The following is a 24,312-nucleotide window of genomic DNA, read 5'->3' on the forward strand; positions in this document are numbered from 1 at the left end:
CATATCACCCAGTTGGCCCCAGAATCCCGAAATCTTTATTCGGATGAGATACGAAATCAAAGGTAAAACGACGCATAAATCAAAGGTATATACATTTTTATTGAAAAAATACAGTGTTACACGGATTCAGTCTATGAATATGTGAATAAAATTGAGGTGTATTGAGATACTAATATATACGTCGATGACAGAGTGGATACTTTACAAAATGTCTATGCGATACATAAATGTAACTTCTACACATATATCAGACATGTAAACTTTGTCAATAGCAATGATAATGAACCGGAATGAGTAGGCCGACTCTGAATGGAACATAATCTGTGTTCTCGCCGTCACACTAGAAATCGTTCGTTTATCTGACAAGCATAAGGTACAGTAAATGTATCTACATAGAATTACATAGCCTACTTGTAGAATACTTTATTATATATCAATGAATGAGACTTTCAACCAACAAATGACAACAAACTTGGCAAGGAACACCTCACCAGATATCAAAACAACAGGAAAGACAATCGTGAACAACCAAGTGGACGAGCTGGCTTCAATTACGGGACGGAGCGCGCCAAAGGAAGCTACAGAAGCGAACCTATCCCGGACGGAAGATGAATTAGTTTACGCATTACTGCAGACCAAGCAACAGGCACAGGTTCATGTACAAATGTATATGATAGGATAGGGTTATAGTGTCCTAAGGAAATAATGCCCGGAGATGTCCAGGCAGGGTTACAAAACAACTGAATCTTTAAATCTAGACAAGAGTCTCTCCAATAACGACCATTGGTGAAAACCGACAAGAGGGGAAACTGCCCGGGAAAACCGCAGTGGAGTCGAGATCAATGCAGTCTGACCAGTATTGCTTTCTTTTGGACGAAATCTCCACAACACCAAGGATGCAATTTGATTTTAGACGGTGATAACCTTGCCAGAATAAGACCATAACAATACTGCATGGATTATAAAAATATGAGTACCAGGTACACTCTAATACTTATATACATGTACAATAAAATATTGACAATAGCTCTGAATTTTTGATAACCCCTTACATCAGAATTGGGGTATTACCATGTTGTACTCTCCTCGCTGCTACAGACCAACTGAAACCACGGTCAACCACAAGCCGAAGTTGAACCGGACCCGTAAGAATCCGCCTCCTCTACCCCATACTCAGAAACTGATCCACCTACTGCGCCGATAAAACAGTATCTCTTCAAGTGCTGCGTGGCCAATGAATTTCATCTTGCGGACAGTCCTTATATTCCAGACGATCGGCCAAAATAGGGTGCATTTTCATCATAGTAGGAATCATGTTCTTGGTCGTCGTAATTTTGCATCGGACTTCGTTGTGAATATTCCGCTTCACGACCGCTGCTGTTATGGCGGGGACCAGGCTGAGGCCGGGATTCATAGCCTTGACTCCGACTGTCGTTGGTGTAGTGCGTTCCACCCTGGCGCTGCTCGTGGTCACCTTGGGAAGGTAGACGGTCTTTGCCGTAGTTCCCGTTTCGGCTTGGGTATTGACCATGTGGACGTCTGGCATAAGATGCAGACTCACCACGACCCCCTGGTGAATGGTCCCCACTGTCGACCTCATGCCCATGGGGCTGTGGCCGCTGGTAACTAGGGTATGGCTCATCATCACTAGGATGTTTCGCACCATAGGACACTGGTTCGCGGCCGTTCGGATGCCGAGGACCGCGGGTCTCTCTATCGTAAGGTTCGGCGTTAACACTGAAACGCGGCGCATCCCTGCTGGTTAAAACTGGTTCCCCCGCAGTATTAGGAGGGTCTCGACGAGAATAATCACGTTCACTATAAGGTTGCGCACCGCTCTGTGGATACTGAGGTTCGTTGTCACTGTAGTTAGGCTGTCGGCGAACATCATCTGATGGTTTGCGATCACCTTTGTAGCCACTCATTTGATGGTCTTGGTACTGTGGACGCTCATCTTTAGCTTGCACGAACGACAGGTTGTAACCAACACCGGTGTTGTAAGGATCAGGTGAGGGTGGAAGGTCCTCATATCTTGGTGGCTCTTCGCCATACCGTGGAGGCACTTGTCTCAGATTGATGTCCCGTGAATCAACAATATCGATTCTGCGTGGCTGACCTGCAGCGGATGGTCTACCCTCCACCATAGAAACGCTAACGTTATTTCCCTGGTTCTGCGAGACTATCCTTGCTTGAGAATGCACAGGGGCCTTCTTCTGCTGAGGCAGATATTTGGACGGTACGAACACAAGGACGTGGATCACCAGAACGACTAAGGCGACGACGATGTGAATGAACGCAATGACAATCAAGACATCGTATATTGCTGTCCAGAGGCCAATACTTGGTCTAGGGTAGACACTCATGTATCTAGCGTCAATTATGTGGGGCTCGTTAAGTTCATCAACAACGAATCCACAAATACCGAAGATAAGTATGTCCACGAGAACACTGAGCGACGTCATTGTAATCACCAAGATCAAAAAGAACTTCGTCTTTAGTTTGGCGGCTAAGAGAGTAAGGACGCCTGCACCTATGGCGATGGTACCTCCCCAAATACCTTCAGCTGCAGTGACTCCCGGTGGCGGCGGGTACTGTCCATGAAACGACATTGTTACTGATCCAAATATGAACATCAGAATCCCGAGGACAATCTGACATATAGCAGTTATCTTTGCTGGCTTGAACAGGATCTTTGGATACGCCCAGGTTGAGGTTTCAGGGTTGAGATATTCCTTGATGAAGTTGGCTTGCTCTTGTGACTTCAGTATTGACACGGAAAGGAAGACCATCGCGACAATCGCAACTACGAGGTGAATATAGGCACACACTATCAGTAAGCCGTACATGGCATAGTACGCACCATAGTTCGGCCTGGCGACGTTAATTCCAAGTGAACCGCCCCCTGTTATCGCGTTTAGCGCAAACTCGCTTGATAAGACGTTTTTAATGGACGTTCCACAAAGACCAAATATGATGATATCAACCAAAACACCACCTGCAGTAAGTCCAATGGCAATATATGCAAACAGCTCTTTCTTTTTCCAAGCGATGCATACCATCATTGCGCCAGCACCACTGATGACCAACCCACCCCAGATTCCTTCACCTATTCCTGCTTTGACAATCTGAGGGTGCGAGAAGGAAGCCGCAACACTTCCAAAGATCAAAAGAACGACTCCCAGCACAATCTGGCTGATTCCTAATATCCAGGCAGGACGGTACAGCCATGGAGGACATGTCCATTTGCCTGACGACGGTTGAAGCTGAGTATTGACAGGTGCAGAAGATTGAGCGACAGTCCTGGGCGGTAATGGTGGTGCTGCCTCTCGGGCTAAATCGTCCATACCAGGACTGCGAGGGATGTGGCTGTCAACTGAGCTAGTTTGGAGTGTCCGATCACCAGAGGGGTGTCGGCCACCATTAAAGTCTTTCTCATATGTATTGTTTGGCGCTTGATGAGGGCCACCGAATCCACCATCGTCGACATCATCATGCTTTGACAGTTTGCTTGTATTTGGACGGCTGTCGTAGGTTTGATTCTCGCCACCGTAGGGGCCGTACCTAGGACCCTCCGGATCTATCCGATTAGGATACTCATCATCGTACTTCCTTGGATCATTGCGCCTCCCGTAGACACGAGGTGGTCCCCATTCCTCCGCCTCGTCGTAGGCCGCATTTGAATACCCCGCTGGGTGAGCATGGTCGTCCTGTTCATCTTGTCTTGGTTGTCGATACGGATCACCCCGTCCAGGGCCGTAGCTGGGTCCTCGGTCGTCTGCAGCAGGATTCAGGTTGGGATCATATCGCCTCCCATAGACTCTCGGATGATCTTCCTCACCCCTGTAATAGTTGGACGGAGGTTGCTGGTATCTGGGGTCATCATCATCATCGTAGTCGTCATCTGGCTGGGAACCATACCGGTCCCTCTCATTGTAATAGTAATCACCCCGAGACATTCTTCTTTACAGTTATCCTGAAGGCACCCTGTAAATAGATGATTGTGGTTTGTTAGAGTTAACCTGACAATTGTGTCTCTCGCAGAATTAAAAGGGGTTATTCATGAAACCTGCAAATAGAAAAAATGCCAATTTAATGCTTTATACTGTGATGGTATGAAGTCCTTGTATCTGCAAACCTGGTTCCAACATTGTTAGTATAACTGCACCCTCAACGTCTTGAAAACATTTCAAAACTGCTTATCGTTATCAACGCGGTGCCAGATAACAGATGATCAAAAATGGAATATAAGTACTGGGTGCTCATGACACGGTGTGCAACTGATCAAAGAATTCATTCAATTCTCATTCAATTAGGTCGATTGATATTTATTCAGGTGATATCTTTATGCAAAATATATATCATTAATAGCACACTATATGCATCTTATTCTTATACAATTATTCACACGCTGGTATATACTGTTGGGACATACCAAATGCCACTCATTCACCACTTCAGAACAATGTCCTCCATTTGTTGTCGGAAGGGATTACAAAACGTATTGTTAAAGAATGTTAAAGGCATACTGAGGGACAATGCTGCCACTGTTGGCTGTGAGAGGAATGTGAAGCAAAGGAGGCTGCCAGCTGAGGCAATGGGTGTGAGCGAAATGGTAGTCCCAGAAATAGATATCCCACTACAATAGGCTCCAAGGGTAAATAGAGTACGAATGATATACTGTAACTTGATTTGGAGAGGGAGGATCTATAATATGGACACCAATGTTCCCAAGGGTTTAATAGTCTGTCAACATGTGGCATATTGTAACAGGTGGTTAAAAATCTGTGGAAACTCTTAATGCTTGACTATCAATGAACAAAAGAGAGCCATTCAATCGACAACATTGACCATGGGAGCTATAGGTATGGAACATGCGGAAGGAACATATTGGGTAACTTTAGTAGGGACCGATACGCATTATGCATGTGGTGAACATACTAACCAACTTATATCTGGTCCCCCTCCCAACCACCACCACCACAAAAACACAATGACCAAGACAGTGTCACAAGAACGTTCTTGGATGTGACCACGTCCATGATCACTATTCGGGACATGACATGACGTACATACATGTAATACCAATGGAATAGAAGAAGGCACAGTCTACACAAACACCTCCCTGCATGGACCAACTCGGGGGACCACCTGCACCTCAACATGCCAAGGAATGGCAACTCTACTCTCTACACCACCTCACTTCACCTACATCCCCGCTCATATGCACCTACGATCACCTACCGATCACCTACCACACCCGTACACCTACCTTAATTTTTGGTCCCGATACTCGTCCAGACGTCCAAACCAGGAAGACACAGCAGATTGAACGGGTGACTCATTTGGGCTGACACCACTTCGCGTAGTATACATTCAATATAAACATACGTATACTACAGTATAAGGTATATGTATTAAATGCGACACCTATTGTTCCCCTTGATGTACGCCGCATTATTAACCAGTACAGTGCTCCCTGAAGGGTGTTCATCTATGCCTATTTCGATCAATTCACTCTCAAGTCGTCATTACCCAACAAAAACACAATGAGGAGCATTGTAAAGCAAATAGCGTTCTTTTCTGAGATTCAGAATGATATAAAAATAGATGAAGGGGTAGGAGGTCATTAATTGACAGTAGTCATGACAACCGCTGCTCCGTCTGATGGGGCACAATCAAACTGACATGCAACGGCGTGGTCCTCACCATCCTGAGCTTCAGGGCATTTTATTTGACACTTGCTGGTATCGAGTGTGCGAGGGGAGATCTTGGTAAATCTTCGTAGATCTTTAGAGTAAACACTTAACTGTATTCAAGGATTGATATTTGAGGGTCTTCACTGCCCGGGCCTCACTGGTATGCGATCCGGAACCGTGGGCTTCGGTCCCTGAAGGGCCTTTCAATCAAATGTCGGCCTATATCACGACAGATTAATGCATTGGTCGCAGGCGTTTCCCACAAGTCTACCTCATCGTCCAACGCCAGACAAGATCATGCCGTCATCCCCGGATGCTGTCCCCTTTCCATTTTGCTTATATATACAGAACAATCAACGACTAAACTCACAATGAGGTGCGTCACAACACCTGTGTCTCATCTCAGTGTCCTTGGGTGAGACACTTAGAGTAAACACTAAACTGCATGGTCCTTCGAATGAGACGTACAAGGCTCCATGCCCAAAGTAGACATCTGTCCTTAATATAATCTTGTTCCTTTGATCTGGAAATCGGTCCCCGACATTCCAACCACAACCAGAGATCAGTCACCAATACTTGGTTGTTGCAATGGCGCGCATACTAAACACCGACAGCTACTGTGCCAGCTTGTGAACTTGTTCTTTGAGGGGGGCTGCCTTGTCAACCAAGTCAGACATCAGGGGCAGCCACTGTGCAAGACATTGGCTGGAGTTGAGACTTCTGGAAAACATCACAAAAAGACAAGAACAAATTTACCATGTACACTGCTTGTTTATTACAACATCAACATGATCAAATATACATTTTAGTTTTATTGACATTTGACTTGTCGGACTGGGTACTGCATGCCATATAAAATATACAAAATTTATATTGATTGGATAATGGTGAACATACAGCCTTTAAAGATAGGAAAAGACTACAGTCAAGTACATGTGTGTAGTGTGGCACATTGTTTTTATGATAAGATATATTGCTACAGTGCAAGGATAACAGAAGAACCAGGACATTGCCCCAACCCCTCTTCTGGTCATCAAATTGTGAACGTCAAATATGGGTTTTCCAACAATCTTAGTAGGCCTATTTTGTTCAAAATTGGCGACATTTGAGACCTTAGTTTTTTAGCCAAAAAATGCATTACTATTTATTGAATTGATAAATCTAACTTTTGGACATGCAAACTTTTTGCACAGGTTACTGTGACGGCGGTATCTCTTCAGTGGCCTGAGGTTGCACTGTTAACTCTAATGATTACATCCTAAAATGATAATACAGTTTTGTTTCAGCACATTAAAATGCTACAACACCTATCAATTTTTTTCTCTTTATGTTCACTTCTTTGTCAATTCCTTTCTACACTACATATTTATCTCAACTTGACCGTGATTACTACACTGTTGATCACCAAAGCATGCACACATACAATGCAAAATGCCAAATGCCAGATAGATAGACACAATGCTTAGTACATCTTTATCAAGCGTATACACGTAGGGAAAGTTAAATCAATGACAAAAATTTTGTCAAGAATTTTAAGAAGTCATTCGATTCAAGATGTCCCAGCTTCATGATAACTTGATGAACAGAGTGGCTTTCATGATTATGTAGTTACTGTGGTGAGCTATAATGTCTTTTTTCATTACCAGTTCATGCACGGCATGGCCAGGTCAATTAAAAACTTGCTATTCACCATCACAGACCCACCCAAGCATTTTTTGACAACAGGTTACAATTCTTCAGAATAAATTGCCATTGAAGTTTCTTGTGAAAACTTCAGAAGGGCCAAAATTTTGCCTGCATCTAAATCTTATCTAAATCGATCTTTATTATTCACTCTTAATGCTGCTAATATTCAATGGATTTTCAATCATATAACCTCCCAAAAGGACAATTTGCAATCTGTACACAGCCTCACCATGAGGAATGTAATGTCAACAGACTGTAATGTCATTTGTTTATTTCTAGACAATACTCTATATAACATGCAGATATGTGAAAGAGAGAGAAAAGAGAAATTGCACAGCTTGTCAGATCGGGCTGTCGATTATCAAAATTTGTTTGAAAACATGGCAAATTCTAATGAGCAGAGCCTCAACAATGAACTTTGTATATTGATTCCGAGTTGTTGTGAAACTCCTTGCTCATTTCCAATGTACTTGTCAAGGTCTATGATCAGAACCATTTCAATTGAGAAAAGGCATACCCAGTACAGAAGATCGCCAATAGAGTGCAGTGAAGTCACCAGGGTCGTCAGACCAATATTTGACTATGAAAGCTGATGTCATAACCCATGAACCAGCATGTACAATCAGCTCAAATGCAACAAATAAGAGAAAAGAATATCATGCCCCGAGCACATTTAAGAGAAAGATATTAGTTTCCAACTATTGAGGTGACGTTATTGTATTTCTTTGCGACAGGATAGTTCATATGTTATTATCAAGTATACATGTACATACACATGCTTGCTAATAGAACAAGGAGTTACTACTTGAACCCATACATTATTCAGACAACAGTTGGGTCTCCCTTCTTTCAGTAGATTCCTGGCTTTGGACTCGTTATAACGCGAAAACTGTGACCACGTACGTATCAAGTACGACTTGGGAAAACACATTTCATCCCGATCCCAACTCTTGCGAGAAGTCTGTTCTATCAGCACATCTCTAAATGCAATGGAATACACATATGCAGCTGAAACAATACATTCTATACTGTACAAAACCATAACACTACATTATAAGGGAACAAGCTCTCAAGCCTCACAAGTTTGAAGAGATAACCTGCAATGTACATACAAAGTAGCCTACACTTATACAGCTAATGATCTACATTCTACTATGTATAGTCTTCTGAGATAGATCTGTGGAGAGATTTTTGACCAAGTTAGCAAGACAAGGGACATTCTACTGTCCACTGGAACATATTCACATAACTACCAACTACAAGACTTGTAAGGTTTGCTAGAACTTTGTCCTACCTTATCGGAGATTTACGAAAACTCTGACCATATGTCAGTCACTTACCCCACCTTCAATAAGAACGATGCAATTTGACCAATCACATTCTGTATGTGCTACTCAATATGTAGACCAAAGCTGACCACAACTTGATAGACATTTTCTCGCTACTGGTACATATCACTTGAACATGATAACCATTCCAAATTATACCACTACACATACAATCCACAAACTTGGTCAAAATCAAACCACAATTTATTTGTGCTTGACAATATGTTAAGGGTAATGACGATGACTAAAGCTGTCGAAACACATCCACCGAACTTACAGCAAGCATACAGGCCTTTCATAGCATTAAACATACCATTGACAACACAAGCGTTCGGGTCATTTAACAGATGAAGTTGCACCTTGGAGGCTTGGGCACCAACCTATCAATGATTGAGAGACAGCCCGAGGCGGGATCAGACATCACCCAACTGAGGACCTTAGGGTTGTCAACACCAATGTCACCAATGTCCCCATAACAAAATAACCAACAGAAGATAAATGTCAAAAATCAATAAACAGAACAAAATTGGAACTTAACTGATTGAACATAACTTATCCAGAGCCTCATAAACCCTGTATGCTATCAAAATATGACAGAAATTCACTTTTTTAAAAATTTACTGCAATTTCAGGTAGAGGTGCACAGATTTCACCATGGGACAGAGACCACTGATTCACCAAACCAACCAAGTGGAGCAATGAGTTGACATCTGAATACTAGGGTATCTTACTCATAAGACTTCTGATCGGTTTCATTCACAGAGGTACAAGCCAACACAAGCAAACCATGACAAGGTCAATAACTCCCTCAACAGAAGGCTTAAAGGAGCTTCAGCTCGGTTACTATGGTGACATCTATTAGGCCTGATTTCTGCCCAGAGGCTGCCATGGTAAACAAAGCCTTGTGGTAACTAACAAGGGAGACACACATTGCCTTTATGGTAGGATGTACCTGTGAACATGTTTAGTTGTTCTTCTCACTCAAACGGGTCAGTATTCACCCAGTATCCACGTGTGACTGGGGGCCTAGCCTCAAGCTGTTGTCTGACACAGTTCTCAACATGTACTCATACATGAAGTGTCTTTACCACAACAGGAAGTGATACCTGTAGCTGTTGAGATCAGGGACCATTCGAAAATGGGATTACACAATGACAAATACTGTGATGCAACACCTATAACACCCTGCCAAGGTGTAAAATGAACCATCAACTCAGCTTACAACAAAATCAGAATCAGCAACAACCCAAAACAAAAAAGTTTCAAACATTTCATTTTCATGGACATACCCCCCACGCATGCAATGTCCAGTTAAACATTAGTGCAACAAACCCAAGAACATATACATGTAAGTACATCTTGTTTTAAACATGGCAACTATACAATGTAAAATGGATAAACCAACCAGCCAATTTCATTGTGGCTTAACACTCCAATTACATTTATTTTGATGCTTTTTATCACTATCCACCTGATTCTATTTCCAGTCCATTTGCATTCATGTGGAGTGACAATAAACCATTGGCCTTTCAAAAGTTTTAAATTTTGCAGATTTTCATGATTTCATTCCTTCATTTGTACATTTGTGAAGAGTGGCCATAAAAAAGTTGACCATGATTTCATACAATATTCAAAGAGACACAGAAACAGTAATAATGCCGTTGTAAATAAATAAAACTACTGCAATGGACGTATCACAGAGAAATTACCTAAATAACGAAGAAAAAAGTTTAGATTTTTCGCAGAAAAACTACTAGTTGGGGCTTCTACGCGCTAATAAGCCCATCTCTTACAAGCTACATAGTTCTGTTGCAATTTGAAAATATATACCTCTTGAGTAATCAATAGCAAAAGCATTAGAAAAATGTGGATGCAGCAGGGAGGACCAGGCATTCAGTGTGATCACCATCTCAAAGTTATTAACACATGGTGCTTTATATGCAGATAACATGGAGCTATACATATGGTCTAAAATGCTAACCCCTAGCAACAGATACCAAACTCATCGCTACAGCAACAGAAATATCATGGACAACGACGTGACTCCAGACAAGATACACTAGCGCACCCTGGTCTAAAACCTGGGTGTTCAAAGCAGCAAAACGACAGGATCAAATATTCAAATACAATCGTGTGATTTCATAAAATGCACAGGATTATAAGTTCTCCGCATGAGTTCCCGACTCATCAATGAGGCCACCAACATGCACGTCTTGACCTTTGACCCTTCAGTATCGTTTACCACCAATTTACAGTCAGCTGTTTCCATTGTGATCTTTATGGTCATACCTAGAGAACGAGAAAGATATTGGTTCAAAGTTACAAGCAGCCAGTGGCACTGAAGTCAACTCTATCAGACCACTAATCTCAAGGGCATTTTGAGTTGGATCTCTCCTCATTCTATGTCTTGAGACCAGTAAAGATTTACCTTGTCTATTGGAAACTACCTGAAACATCTGCATGCCAGAAAGGCTTCTTGGGCAATAACAATACCGACCCTATGGATAAGCCAACAGCTAGGGACGGACCCTGCCATGATGTCTGCGTGGAAGATGATCTACATACCATTTACTGATTACGCAACATGAAATCTGTTGGTCTCCTCAAATATCAACTCCTTAAGGCGCTCCTTTGGTAAGTCATCCAACTCCTGTTCAAATGTGAATGGGGTCTCAGAAATAGGCTGAAAGAATCAAGCACAATGTCACAGTAGTGGTTAAAGCAAGTGATGCAAAAAGCGTGTTCAAAAATTGTCTGAAATTACACAGACAAAACAATTCCATTCAATGTCAATGAAATGGTTGTTGAGATTTGCAGGCATATCACATTCAAAGTAAGTTTAATTTGACCAACATAAGATGACTGAAGGCTTGAGGACCAATGGTTCGTGATGCACTACAATCAGTTGCCACTCATACCACAGCATCACAGGCACAAGTTTGGTCACGTCATCCTGACACACAGGGGGCACCACAATCTGGCCTTGGCTCAGACTGCACATGCATTGCTAGCTATGGTCAGCATGGCACCCAATACCAATGCTCCCTATCAAGACCCCACCTATTCTCTAATGATCCACCTACCTCATCTGCGGGATCATAGTACTGCTCCAAGTATGGATCGCTCAACGCCTGCTCGACACTGCACCTTTTCGATGGGTTAAAAGTCAACATTACGTTTAACAGTTCCAGAGCTTTCGGACTTGCCTTTGGGTAGACCTTCTGCCAAGACAACTTAGGCTTTATGGGCAACGATTTCAGGTAGTTCCTTGCCTGGAAAGAGAAGGAAGTGCAGCATAAGTCAAGGTGTTCAACCGCGTGGACCGTCTCTTGGCGTCCCAGAGTGGGCAGTTCTGGAGCACATGCTCTGATGTCTGATCTGGTGTACTAGGCAGTGCGCCAAATCCAAAAAGGGGCCTTGTTTTTGAATTTGTGACAACATTTTTGGGGCAGAGAAAAAGTGCTCTTGTGAAGATAGATTTGAACATGGCTGGACCAGGAAGGTGCTAGTTCCTGGTCCAGCCATGTTCAACGTCTGGAAGTGGATGAAAGCTATGTCAATTTACAAGGAATCTGTGTCAGAACAATGATGGATACTGTGTACATTAACAGCCCATCCCAAGCATCAATCAAATTAGGTTAATCATATCAAATATTACCAGTCACTTCCTATTCCAGCTCTAAACCAATTCTGTGTCAGTAGGCCCAATCTCATACTTCTATTGTACGAAGGCAAACACCAAACAAGATGGATTTTTTAACTGCAGAATTAGCCTCATCATTCTTTTCTCGGCAAATACCGAACAATTTTTAAAAAGTTCTGGGTATGTGACATGATCAAACACTGACACGTTTGTATTGCCCCTCCATGTACATGCATATCTACCAAGTCTATGGATGTTTGCCATTGTACACGTTCGACTGCCAACGCAGTTGTCTTAGCAACAGGCCTGTATACCCCAAGAGAAGTCCCTCATCTTGGCAATGAATGTCGCTTGACAGAACACATCCCTGGCTGAATATGTCCCTTACAAATGCCTTATGACAATCATTTCGACAGGAAATTCCTGGCCAGGTTCAACACAACTGATCATCGAGACCATATCCCCTATACCTTTACAAAAGAGGTTTTAGAAGTCATGTTAAAGTCCACCCCAGACTTCTTCATAATGAACTTGTTAATTTCCCTCATTAACCCCCTCACAAATGAGCAACCTTTGGTTCACAGCATAAACCAAAATATGACAATGATATGAGGCAGTCAGTATAGCCTGGGTACAAGGAAATAACAAGCTTATTAGCAGTCGCCATGGTAACGACTGGCAACAATGGTCCCTTGTGTTGAAATTACTGACTTCCTTTCCAGGGGTGTCCTGATATTAAAACCTGGTCTGTAGATTGTGTTTCCCCTAGAAATGAAGCACACCACGTTGAATCACAACATTAAGTTTGATCATTTGAAATTACAGTATTTCAAACGGGAGTTGCAAAGTGCTCTCAGTTCTCATGGTGATGTGACAATGCAACGTTCTCACTGCCTGCCACACCTGCTTCACCTTACATGATCTAACCCAGCACAAATAGACATGACGAAACAACCAGGAAATCTCGCTCCTGGGTAGACCGCGCTAGACAATGAAGCTACCAGGCTAAGTCATAGTCTATAATTAATTTTTAATCAGTACCATATTGAATAACTCAGCATTAGCTAGTCAATGGCAAAAAATCAATGCATTCTCAGGTCACCAGGTAGCCGGCTTATCAATTCCATCCTAAGATGACTGCTCCAGCATCTAGTCATTGCACAAGTGGTATCAAACCATCCATAGCAGTCATCATGCTACCTCAAAATCGACCAACATTTGCGTGAATTCACTGATGCAGAACTGGTCCTCCATTGATCCAGCTTTCGCAACAACACCCGTGATTTTCTTCGAACCGTTCGTGTCCAATGAGATTACTAAGTACTCTGGCAGTTATCGACAATTGGATCAATTTTCTTATTCGGTTTCTAATGACGTTGTTAGGCGAGGATTGTGAAATAATGATATACCACAATATTTTGCTACACGATATTCTCTGGTGAATATATAACTTAAGAAGAGGTTTCATCACATAGTGCAAAGAAATCGAACCTGAATTCTTTTACACATGGTTATTGAGTGTGTCTGGGGATTCTTCTTGCATAGTTTCCGCTTGCAAAACTCAAGTGCACTTCGGTGACAACGGTAGCGGTTCAAATCACGCAATCTGACAACCTAGTCAGAAAGTACTAGTCCCACTGCGACGAGACTTCAAAATGATTGCTGCAAGATTTTTTTGGTACTAATTTGATTAGTCTTCACCAGAAATGCCTGCATCTCATTATCCTGAGATACCATTCTGGCGTCCAAAGGAAGGTAGTTTGATTAATTTAGTCCCAGTGGACTGCATCAATCTTGTTTGGAAAATATTGACTCCATGGCAGCAACAAACAGAAAGAAAGAAAAAATATCTCATTGCTAATTCTGCGGCGGTGTGTCTGAAAAATCGATTAGTGTAAATTGGATGGCTTTGGTTGAACGCTCTGTCACATAAACCAGGTCCGAAACCGATCAGCTAGAATGTTCTGATGAAAACAAACTGAGTGATTTTCAATCTCTGGCTTTCCAGCATCTTTGAAAACATCTCTTGTAACATTATTACACTGAGAGGGGAAAGAATGTCCTAAAAGAGCATAACAGTTGCTGATAATGTTATCCTTAACCATAAAATATCACAAAATGCATGTGAACAATACACAATTGACGCCAATACTGCACACAACCTAGTTTGTATCCTGATTACGAGGGGGGGGGAAGCTTTGGATATGGTCATGTTCCTTGATCCTGCCACCATGGGGATAGGCAGTCATGACATTTGTATCATGGTCAATCAATCACAGATGTTGATAACCTAACATCCTGACCAGAAGGAACCCATCAGTAGCTAATGCCATCTCTTGATGAGGAACATGATGTTTAGCATGGAGGTGTGATCAGTCCCACTTCCTCGTCATGACCAGCCATATCGCTCAGAAATGCTCCTCAGACTCATATTAGGTAAGATCACCATTTGACCTCCATGGCTTGACTCGACATTTCCCCCCACTTTTCTTCCAGGACAATGGCTGCTTCTATTCGCTTCATCTAGTCTCTTTTTATCTGCTCCAATCCACCTATTGAATGGTCAAACTTAATGCAAATTGAATCCATTGACAAACTCCCGGATGTATCAAGGTTCGTTTTCAGCCGCTGTCAAACGCTGAATGAAAGTTAGTGAAAGATGATGAAAGTAATGGGCTGCTTACTGTAACTCATAATTCATAACCATTTCTGAGCTGATATAAAAAGTGTTTCAAACAAGAAGCCAATAAGAAGAAGATGCCTGTGGATCAGTTTCCCACCAATCCTCCCCCACCTAACCAAGGCTTACAACAACCCTGGATGCCAGACAATAGACGACCTATAATTTGCCAGTGGGCATAAAGCTCCCTGGACTGACGCAAACAAACGCGCAACATGAATACATGCATCCATGTCTTAAAACCTGTGCTTGTTAGCGGTTGCCTAGGCAACCACTGGAAGTATCTTACTCAGAACAAGCGTGGCGAGCCTTCCACATTTGTTTTGTTGGAACTGGGGGCCACTCAGTTCTCATTATATCACATCAAAAAGAAGTCACCATCAACACTTAACCCTTATCTATCCGTTTTGAACTCATATCAGATGCATGATTTGCACAGGAGAGCCCAGCAAAGAGATCTCTTTCATATCATATTTCAGTTGGGCCATTATAAAAACCGTTTACTTCTAGATACTGGTAGCTGGTTGCAGGAGACCTTTGAACAAGATACAGTGACTGCACGATTCTGGGGCTGTGTGTGTACACATGTACATGCACACATAATCGATCAGGTTTAGAGCCAATTCCTCTGACGCAGTACTCTCATCACCGATGCCCTTTAGAAGCTGCATAAACACGGTTGAAATGACGACACATGCAGTGTCAATAAGTTCACATTCTATCTGGTATTTCTTTCTAAAGATTGATCCTGACATTAACAGGTGAACACAGATTGACATGCATGGCACATGTTATACATGGGAAATTAATATTTTGTCCTTTTGAATTATTCTATCAGTCATAATGGATTTGATCAAAGGCCAGTCCCTTTGATCAAGATTGTCGAACCTGTTGAAGGCTTAAACACAATGTGACTTTCGGCTGAATTGGTTTGATCAGTCATCAACCACAATGCATATAGTTATGGGTGGTGTATTCATTAGCTGGACACATCTGAACTAAGAGTAAATTGCACTGCTTGCACAAATGGACAAATTGCAGTAAATAAATGCTGACATTTCTATAAGGGATTACTGTTGAATCTCCAGGTTCATCACAGTGACAGTGTTATTTCATAACTGGCACAGGATGGGGTCAGACTGTTGATTACAGATGATTAGCTCAGGTCCTGTCTATATTTAGGCCACAAACAGTCAATCAAGCAACGGCGAAAAAAGAAGGAATCATAGCTCATGAAAGTAGTTCTTTTTTCAGGATATGCCTGTTTCTGACAAGGGTCAGTCTCGTCGCAGGCAGGATGTTTCTCAAATGTTAGAAATTCTGATGACATAAATTGTTACCTTTTCATTGATGATGCAAGATAAATCATCGCTGCACGGCGAACCAAGCACACCCATGATGTGATTCAGTTGATCGAGATCTGAGCACTCAAGTCAAGGAAAAACGAAGTTTTCAGTTCATAGTGCATTACTTCCGACAAGAGCAACAGCTAATTAGACAGTTAGATCCCACTGCAGGAGTTGAACTAACCCTGGTATTTGGTCAGATGCCAAGTGCCCCAGTCATTCTTGACTGAATCACCTTTTCCCACAGCAGAACAATAAATTGGCATGGCCTCCAACCTGGTGATCAGCCAGCGATACATAAAAAGTTGACATTCCACCATAATAATTCAAGGTAGGTTCACCAATGTGGAATTTTATGAGGATAATAGGTGTATATTCTACCAATGGCATCTAACAAGCAGGTTTTCTACTCAACCTGCAAAGCAGGCTTCAAGTTCACTCCTGTTAGCATCTAAGTATCATACTTGGAATAAATGTCATGGGCAGAGAACTGCAAAATGTCACCATTTCCTACAGTATCTGAACAAGAGCATCATGATCATTCAATATTTCATGTTAGGCATTAGAAAAAGGATACAATGTTTCCCTGGAAAGAGCGGTCGGTTAGCGAGCATCTCTCCTAAAATACAGCCGACGGACCACAAGTCAATTGCTTTTGAATAACCTTTGGAGTTGAGCATGATTTCTGGTGCCCGATACCATCTTGTGGCCACGTACTCTGTCAAGATGCCTGTGTGGTCATGTTCTGGGTCAGCAACTCGCGCCAAACCAAAGTCACATATCTGAAAAAGACAAAACGAGAGTTAATTCGTAATCAAGTCAATCATACAAGCTGAGGACAGTACTTCACAGACACAAATCACGGATTATTCTGAAAGACCTTGGCCAAAAGATTTGAAAATATATCCAGCATCGGTTGGTAGAAAGAAAAAGCTCCCAAGGCACTGCATTCTTGCAGCCATCACGGCCTCGCAGCAGATAAAATAATTAGATTTTGCCCGATGAAGTCAAATCGGAAAACTGTCAAGCAGGCTTTGTGTCATGGCTGATATTTCCCCCCTTACATGTAGGTGGTTTCATGAGTTGTCACAATGCTGTAGGCTGCTTTATTCTGATGTGTTACCTCGGGGTAAACTAACCACAAAATGAACCAGACTTACCTTAAGATCACATGTCGTATTCAATAACAAATTACTAGGTTTTAAATCTCTGTGTAATACATTTGCTGAATGAATGTATTTGAGACCACGTAAGATTTGGTAAAGGAAGTAACAAATATGATCATTGCTGAGCTGCTGTGTCTTCAGTAACTTGTACATGTCTGTCTCCATCAAGCATTGCACAATATATCTGAGAGAGGGTTAAGGAACGATGAACACAAGCAAGGTGAAAAGATACTTTTTCAACTTGTAGAAGTTTTTCTTGCAACCAGTACAACCATGATAATTTTAAAACAACACGCCAAAATAGACAAAAACGGTAAACAAATTACTGACAGAACCACGGCGCCTTGCCATTGGTTATGGGACAGATACGGCCATTTCATTAAAAAATCGTTGAGTGAAATGCCATACTCTTCATGGAAAATGAATCTTGATTGAATTGCCCAATGATGAAGATGACCCATGGACATTCGATTCGATAAACACTTAGCAGAGTAACTTGATCGAAAAACTTCCCACAATCAGATCTAGTAGTATCGATTACAGTAATCATTTGGTACTTATAATGTCACACCATATAACATTTCATCAGGCGGAACAATTTCATTTGCCTATTGAGGATGACAGCAACCAACCCAAAATGATTGCATTAGAGAGCTGCACACTTTCTATCAGTTCTGAGAGATGCCATTAGTGTGTTAATAGCATTGCCCTAGTCTGTTTCTTTAAAAATGTCGACCCAAAACTGGACAATCACACTCATACTCCCAGACATATTCTGGGAATCCAACCAGTCGTCCCTTGTAATTGCCTCTCTTATTTGGTAAATATCATCAAGTAAGTCCAAGAGCAGACTATGTACAGAAGTAAAGGTTAACCAGGCAAGAGACAAACACTGCACTCAGGTGTTCACATAAAACAAGCCTGATATGAAACACTCATTCCCCAAACAAATATCTAGTTGCTGAGGTGCATATATTGATTATCAATAAGAGGATCATCAACCATTTCCCTGCACACGTGACAGCAATCATGGAAGGCATGCACAACACTGAACACAACAAAACATCTCTCAAAGGTGATGAGAGCACATGACATATGTACTCTTGAAATATAACAAATGCATGCTCTTCCAATATCTGATCACACTTGTCGAAGCCCCTCGCCATCACATCAGCAATGACACTGCAAACACCAGCAACACCGAAGACACAACCAGGGACACAACCAGGTCAATTCGTCACACCACGACATCACCTTGGGAAATTTACCTCTACAGCAGAGACCAAGTACTAACATGCTACACTGTAGATGGCTTATTGAATATTATCTCATTGACGTCATCGTATTGAACACAGCTCACATATTTCACAATACTGTTGTGCATTACAGAAATCGCTGGATGACATGAGCTCCAGGGGTAGAGATGTTGGTCTGGCTGGTATTATCATATTTTCCTTCTGATAGGATTCCCAGCCAGAAAGGTAATCATATTGGATTAATTAGAGCAGGTTCACTAATTTATTAATGGCAAATAATGACATTACTGAGCCCGAGATATGGGTATCAGATAATACACATCGTTACCCCAAGACAATGCTGTCTGTTAGCGAGCAGACTGGGTCAACAGGCAAGAGCTTCACTCATCTGGAACTTCGAAGTCCAAAGTATCTTAGAATACATACTTCGCAAGAACAGGACAAGGCCTGACCAACAATCCATCTGCCTCAAATCTCTAATCTATACTTGCTCAAATGTATGTGCATGAACATAACCTGTATATTATGGTTGTTTTAAAACATTATTTTCCATGCATCCGCCCACGCAAACTGTTTGAAGTATATCTTGTATATATTGATTTTGCAAACATTGCACGAGGGATGGGTTTGTGCTTCAAGGTCATATCACCTGTCCCTTGTATCAATTACCACTCATCGATTTTAAACTGAATTGTTCACCAATTGAGAAATTCAATTTTCAACAACACTGTGATATGAGATATGGTCCTTGGTACCAAATTCTGGGTTGCAATAACCTCAAGACAAGGAAATTGCATAGTGCAAGCCCCAGCCCCCTGCCTGTCTGATGAGCCATACTGCATGGGCCCTTTGTACGTAGCACAGCCACTGCCAGTGTAAGAATATTGGCAGCAGTTGCATGTTCTGTATATCATAGAAGCGCAAGTAGGCCTACTCTACATCTACCATACAAGCTGTTCCTGGGCGAAATAATGGAGCCCCAGGAACGGTGTGATCAACACACTATAGGAATTACAATCTAGGCAATCAAAATAAAAGTCAGAAGCTATCACTGGGCAAAATGTAGGTCACTGATTGAGAGAGTGATCAGCAACCTGTGAACATGCAGACATGGCAGTATTTCATTTTCAAGCGATCGCAACTTTCAAGCCTCATCTTTGCTAACAAAATTTTTGTGCCAACACACTTTTCCGCAGTTACACTCAGGTGCAGCAACCAAAGTTAGCTCGCAAATGTGCTTCGCGAGTATGAAACGTTTCATGTTCAGTCACAATCTCTGGTATTTTACCAACTGATATGAATAAGAGGCATAAAACACTGAAACCACACAAGTGGAGCAATATATGTGATACCAGTTCGCTAAAACACAGAACAATCTCAAATTCAGACGAGAGGTTCATCTACATCTGAACATAAAGTTTATTTTTAACCCTTATTGCAACCAAAAAATGGTTTTGACACGCTAGTGCTGCACCGTATCTCACTCTCAGTCTGCTCTACATCACAATAAACACCTCATGAACAGCTCATCATACATGATATGAAAAACCTTCTGCTACTCTGCAGTAACCTGAAATAGGAGCTTGTGTCAAACCTTCTTTATCGAAGCTTCAATTACAGGCATTGACGAAAGATTGCAAACTGACGTCATTCAGGATCTTTTAACAAAACAAGTAATCAATCACGACACGTATTGACATGATCTTGGTGCCTTGACAATGATCCTTGAGCACTCTGTTGCATCTCTTAATCAGCATCAGTAAAAATGTCTCTATACCCGGCAGGGACGTACATAGCATGATAATAGAGAGGTTTCGCAAAGCTCATGTTTTATGATTTTGACAATTATAATTTGAGATATCATGATGTAAAATTTGGTGCCATCACATAACCTGGCCCAATGACGCCACATCATTACATGGGAAAGGTAATATACCTATATGATGCATGGGGACCAGGTTTAGATCTGATAGCCTGAATTTGAGAGAACTTTTTAATCAATGGGTGTTTGGGTGATAGCATTCCCACTCAAAGAACATCAAAGTGAAACTTGGCCAGTGAAACACAAAGTTTCCTGAACTCAAAGCCCAATACTAACTGACAGGTATGCTTCAATGCTTTACCACAATTGAACCAAATTGGTGCCTGGGACAAATGTGGCAGAGTTGTATACAGGAATTTAGCGAATAAGTACATGATTTCTAAATCCACAATGCTTGACCTGTGCCGGCAAAATAGATAAAACTTGGCTGGGAAATCCATATACAGACCATCATATGTAAATGTAAACAACACTCTCACTTTTATTGCCCTGCCTTGGATATTATAATCATGGAGATTTTTCTGTCCAAAACTTGCACTACCTAAATTTCAATCTGACATTCTGCTATTAAGATTACATTCGGCCTAACAGAAAGAACAAATAATCGTATCAACAACGTCATGAGATCAGAACCCAAAATATACATGCACAGTAATCAAAATTCAATAGGACCCAGATTTATAGATCCAAATAACCCATCCAAATATTAAATGTCACCAGTGGCAGAGCTCTGCGTTGGTGTGCCTGGGAATCTCGATCAATGAGTTGAGTAGTAACAGTAACAGGTAGTGTCAGAAGAGACTGCATGTATTGATCCTAGTGGAATGCATTACATGCTGCCCCTTGCACCTCCAGTATGCTGCATCCTTGTTACTGCATGCTCTCCCTACAGGCTACAAGTGCTGCAGAGTCTGTATGCAGTCAACAGAGTGGAGAGGCCGATACAAGAGACTGCATGCAGTCAAAGTGCGTCTCTAGTGTCAGTGGAAGTATAACTCGCCAGCAACAAGTTGCGTTCATAGAATACATTACGGCATATTGAATCAAAAAGAAATGTGGCTACAATACTGATTCTAGCAATCTTTTTGGATGGTTTTTGGTTAGTGAACAATGTTTCCTTAGTACTTCTAGTATTAGTACACTGCAATTACAGTAGGTATACAAATTTTATTGATTTACTCCATCAACAGAGTTGTATTGAATGGACTTAATCAAAATTGGTGTGAACCCAGCCAGGCGCGTTTAAAAAGAAACTTACAAAGGCAACACTCGGAGTGTACATGATATCAAGGCAACACTCGGAGTGTACATGATATCAAGGCAACACTCGGAGTGCACATGATATCAAGGCAACACTCGGAGTGCACATGATATCAAGGCAACACTCGGAGTGCACATGATATCAAGGCAACACTCGGAGTGTACATGATATCAAGGCAACACTCGGAGTGTACATGATATCAAGGCAACACTCGGAGTGTACATGATATTATTAGTTCAAAAAAAAGGATACACGTCTCTCATTTCTTCTATGGATGATGCTCTAATGATATCCCGAATGTCAATAATCTGCAAGAAATTTAAAAAGCATGACAACAGTGGAAAACAAAACATACCAGAGGTTATGTATGATCAACAAAGGTCAAATTATGAAATGACATTTGAACAAAAATTTTAATTGATGCTGCAAATTGCATTTTAAGTAGCCAAGTGAAAAGATAAAAACCTGAAAACGACTCACGTTTTCATGCTTGAATCTCGTTAATATTTTTATTTCCCGTAACGTCCTCTGGCAATATGTCTGATGTTCGAATGGAGATATTTTCTTGATTGCAACTTTTGATCCACGGTGTAAGTCATTCGCAGACCTGGAGAAGAAATACACAACACAAAAATTGAGAACAAAATAACAATGTCTTTAAAATCTGGAAAAGACCTAAAATAAACTGCTGTATTGCCACGTTCAGAGGGATACCCTTGACGAATTTCATTTGCCTTGCATGGGGACCTCTGGCGCAATTTCAAGTTCCTGTCGTTATTCACACAAAGAAAAGAGGTGAAGGACCTCGGTTTATTTGGTTGTTTCCTCTGGGCTCTCATGGCTACCCTTGCACAAACCAATAAATAATGTGCTATGAGGGCTGCTTCCCACTATAGGTCAAATATTATTCTGTCATTCTATCTTCGTAACCCTCTTGGATTTTCCCGCGGTATATGGAGGCTACTGTGAGTGTGCGCCTAAAATGTATTGTATGTAGGATCTTTCATGTGCCCTGCCATAAACGATCAGGTACAAGGGACCACGGCTTTTTGTCTCATCCAACGGACCCTTTTCTCATTGACTTATGTCCTATTGATCCTCAAACTTGTTAGGAGTCAGGGAGTTTAGTTCTTTGAAACTATGAAAGCCATGCCAGTTATCCAGAAATACATTTATACAATCCTATTCCTGGGTTCTCCTGGATCGAACCTGGGCCCTGTTTATTGCATGGTAAACCAGTGTTAACTACTGGACTAAAACTACTCTAACGGACTCTTAAGGCTCCTCACAGATGCAAGACTACATAAGAATAAGATATGACAGCCAGTCCAACATTCCAATAATGCAAAGTAAAAACATTTTCCTATAGGCCTCTATAGCACTAGTTACAACTAACATCATTATCAAAATTATAGGCCTACCATTTGTTTCGCCTCCTGGTCATCCATCGATAACAATGACTTCTTAGGGTTTTCGCAGAATGCGCAGACAGAGCAGATGAAACGCAATGACTGATTATTCGGTGCTGTGTAGTGTTGTGTATACTGACTGTATGTGTATACAATGTAGTTTGTTATTGTGTGTTTATTTCAGCACGACGAATCATGGTGCACAAGTTTCACATCGCTACAGACATACTAAGCGATGTGCGGAGAAGAAACAAAAGTAGGATACTTACGCGACCATTCCATAGGCCCCTTCACCAATATATTTCAGATCATTATATCGAGGGCCAACCCTGAAAGCCTGGCCTCGAACCATCACACTCTCACCACCTTGCACCGCCATATTGCATGTCTTTCATCTGCAGAAATCCATGGGCCCTTGATTGGTTTACTGTGATCACGTGGACAGGGTTTGCGTCACAATCTATCTTGGGTCAATTATTGCTTATTGTGTGTTCTGGATTTACAGTATCATCATTGGGACCTTGGGCATGTAACTTTGACAGGCGGACTAATCACATTTTTAAAAAGGGCACTCAGACTTGGGCCTCTATCCTTCCTATTGGCCTGGTCACATTAAAGTTTCAGTGGTATGTTTCAAAACATGAAGAACGCGGGTTGAGCATTGCTACCGGTACGGCAGAGGCGTGCGTCTTTTTCACTGAAGAAACGACCTCGTACGACAGGCACCGGCACATATCGTCGGGGGGGGGGGGGGGTGGTCACTAGCAGTTCAATGTGCTCATGACGTGACGGGAACAAATCTCAAGGGGGGGGCGGAAATACGCATATGCATACCGCATGTAAGAGGCGAATAAAATCTCCATTTCAGCATGAACGCCTTGATGAATCAGGGCTAAGAGTGTTTGACTGTGGATCGGCTGGTCACGGGTTCGTAGTTCTTTGCTGCTCCACCGTGTTGCCAACATGGTGAGAGAGATGAGTCGGTCACAGCCAGGTCAAATCAGTCTTGGCTGCTCCAC

The 24,312-nt window shown here is 41.9% G+C and overlaps 2 protein-coding genes across 2 annotated transcripts; both read right to left on the reverse strand.

Moving 5' to 3' along the window:
* Positions 1–4: 4 nt before the first annotated feature.
* LOC135483322 (uncharacterized) lies at positions 5–5,392 on the reverse strand. Its single transcript, XM_064764111.1, has 2 exons — positions 5,270–5,392; positions 5–3,984 (listed from the first exon to the last, which is right to left on the reverse strand). The coding sequence occupies exon 2, from the start codon at positions 3,954–3,956 to the stop codon at positions 1,260–1,262; it is 2,697 nt and encodes an 898-aa protein (XP_064620181.1). The 5' UTR covers positions 3,957–3,984; positions 5,270–5,392; the 3' UTR covers positions 5–1,259.
* A 1,055-nt stretch (positions 5,393–6,447) lies between these two features.
* LOC135483323 (mitogen-activated protein kinase 3-like) lies at positions 6,448–23,695 on the reverse strand. The gene is made up of 9 exons (XM_064764112.1): positions 23,563–23,695; positions 22,365–22,491; positions 22,137–22,192; positions 17,540–17,729; positions 16,957–17,161; positions 16,374–16,453; positions 11,794–11,982; positions 11,276–11,393; positions 6,448–10,999 (listed from the first exon to the last, which is right to left on the reverse strand). Exons 1-8 carry the CDS (start codon positions 23,670–23,672, stop codon positions 11,286–11,288), a joined length of 1,065 nt encoding a protein of 354 aa, XP_064620182.1. The 5' UTR covers positions 23,673–23,695; the 3' UTR covers positions 6,448–10,999; positions 11,276–11,285.
* Positions 23,696–24,312: the final 617 nt, after the last annotated feature.

This window comes from Lineus longissimus, chromosome 2 (genome assembly GCF_910592395.1).
Source record: "Lineus longissimus chromosome 2, tnLinLong1.2, whole genome shotgun sequence".
In the NCBI taxonomy this organism is placed as follows: Eukaryota; Metazoa; Nemertea; class Pilidiophora; order Heteronemertea; family Lineidae; genus Lineus; species Lineus longissimus.

Bases quoted from the DNA above. Each gene is read 5' to 3' on its own strand.
- LOC135483322 (XM_064764111.1), bottom strand. From the start codon at position 3,956: ATGTCTCGGGGTGATTACTATTACAATGAGAGGGACCGGTATGGTTCC.
- LOC135483323 (XM_064764112.1), bottom strand. From the start codon at position 23,672: ATGGCGGTGCAAGGTGGTGAGAGTGTGATGGTTCGAGGCCAGGCTTTC. The intron at 17,730-22,136 runs GTATCCTTTTTT...ACCCTCTCTCAG, and splicing joins ATAGAAGAAATGAGAGACGT to ATATATTGTGCAATGCTTGA. The intron at 11,983-16,373 runs GTAACAATTTAT...TTCTCTTTCCAG, and splicing joins CTTGCATCATCAATGAAAAG to GCAAGGAACTACCTGAAATC.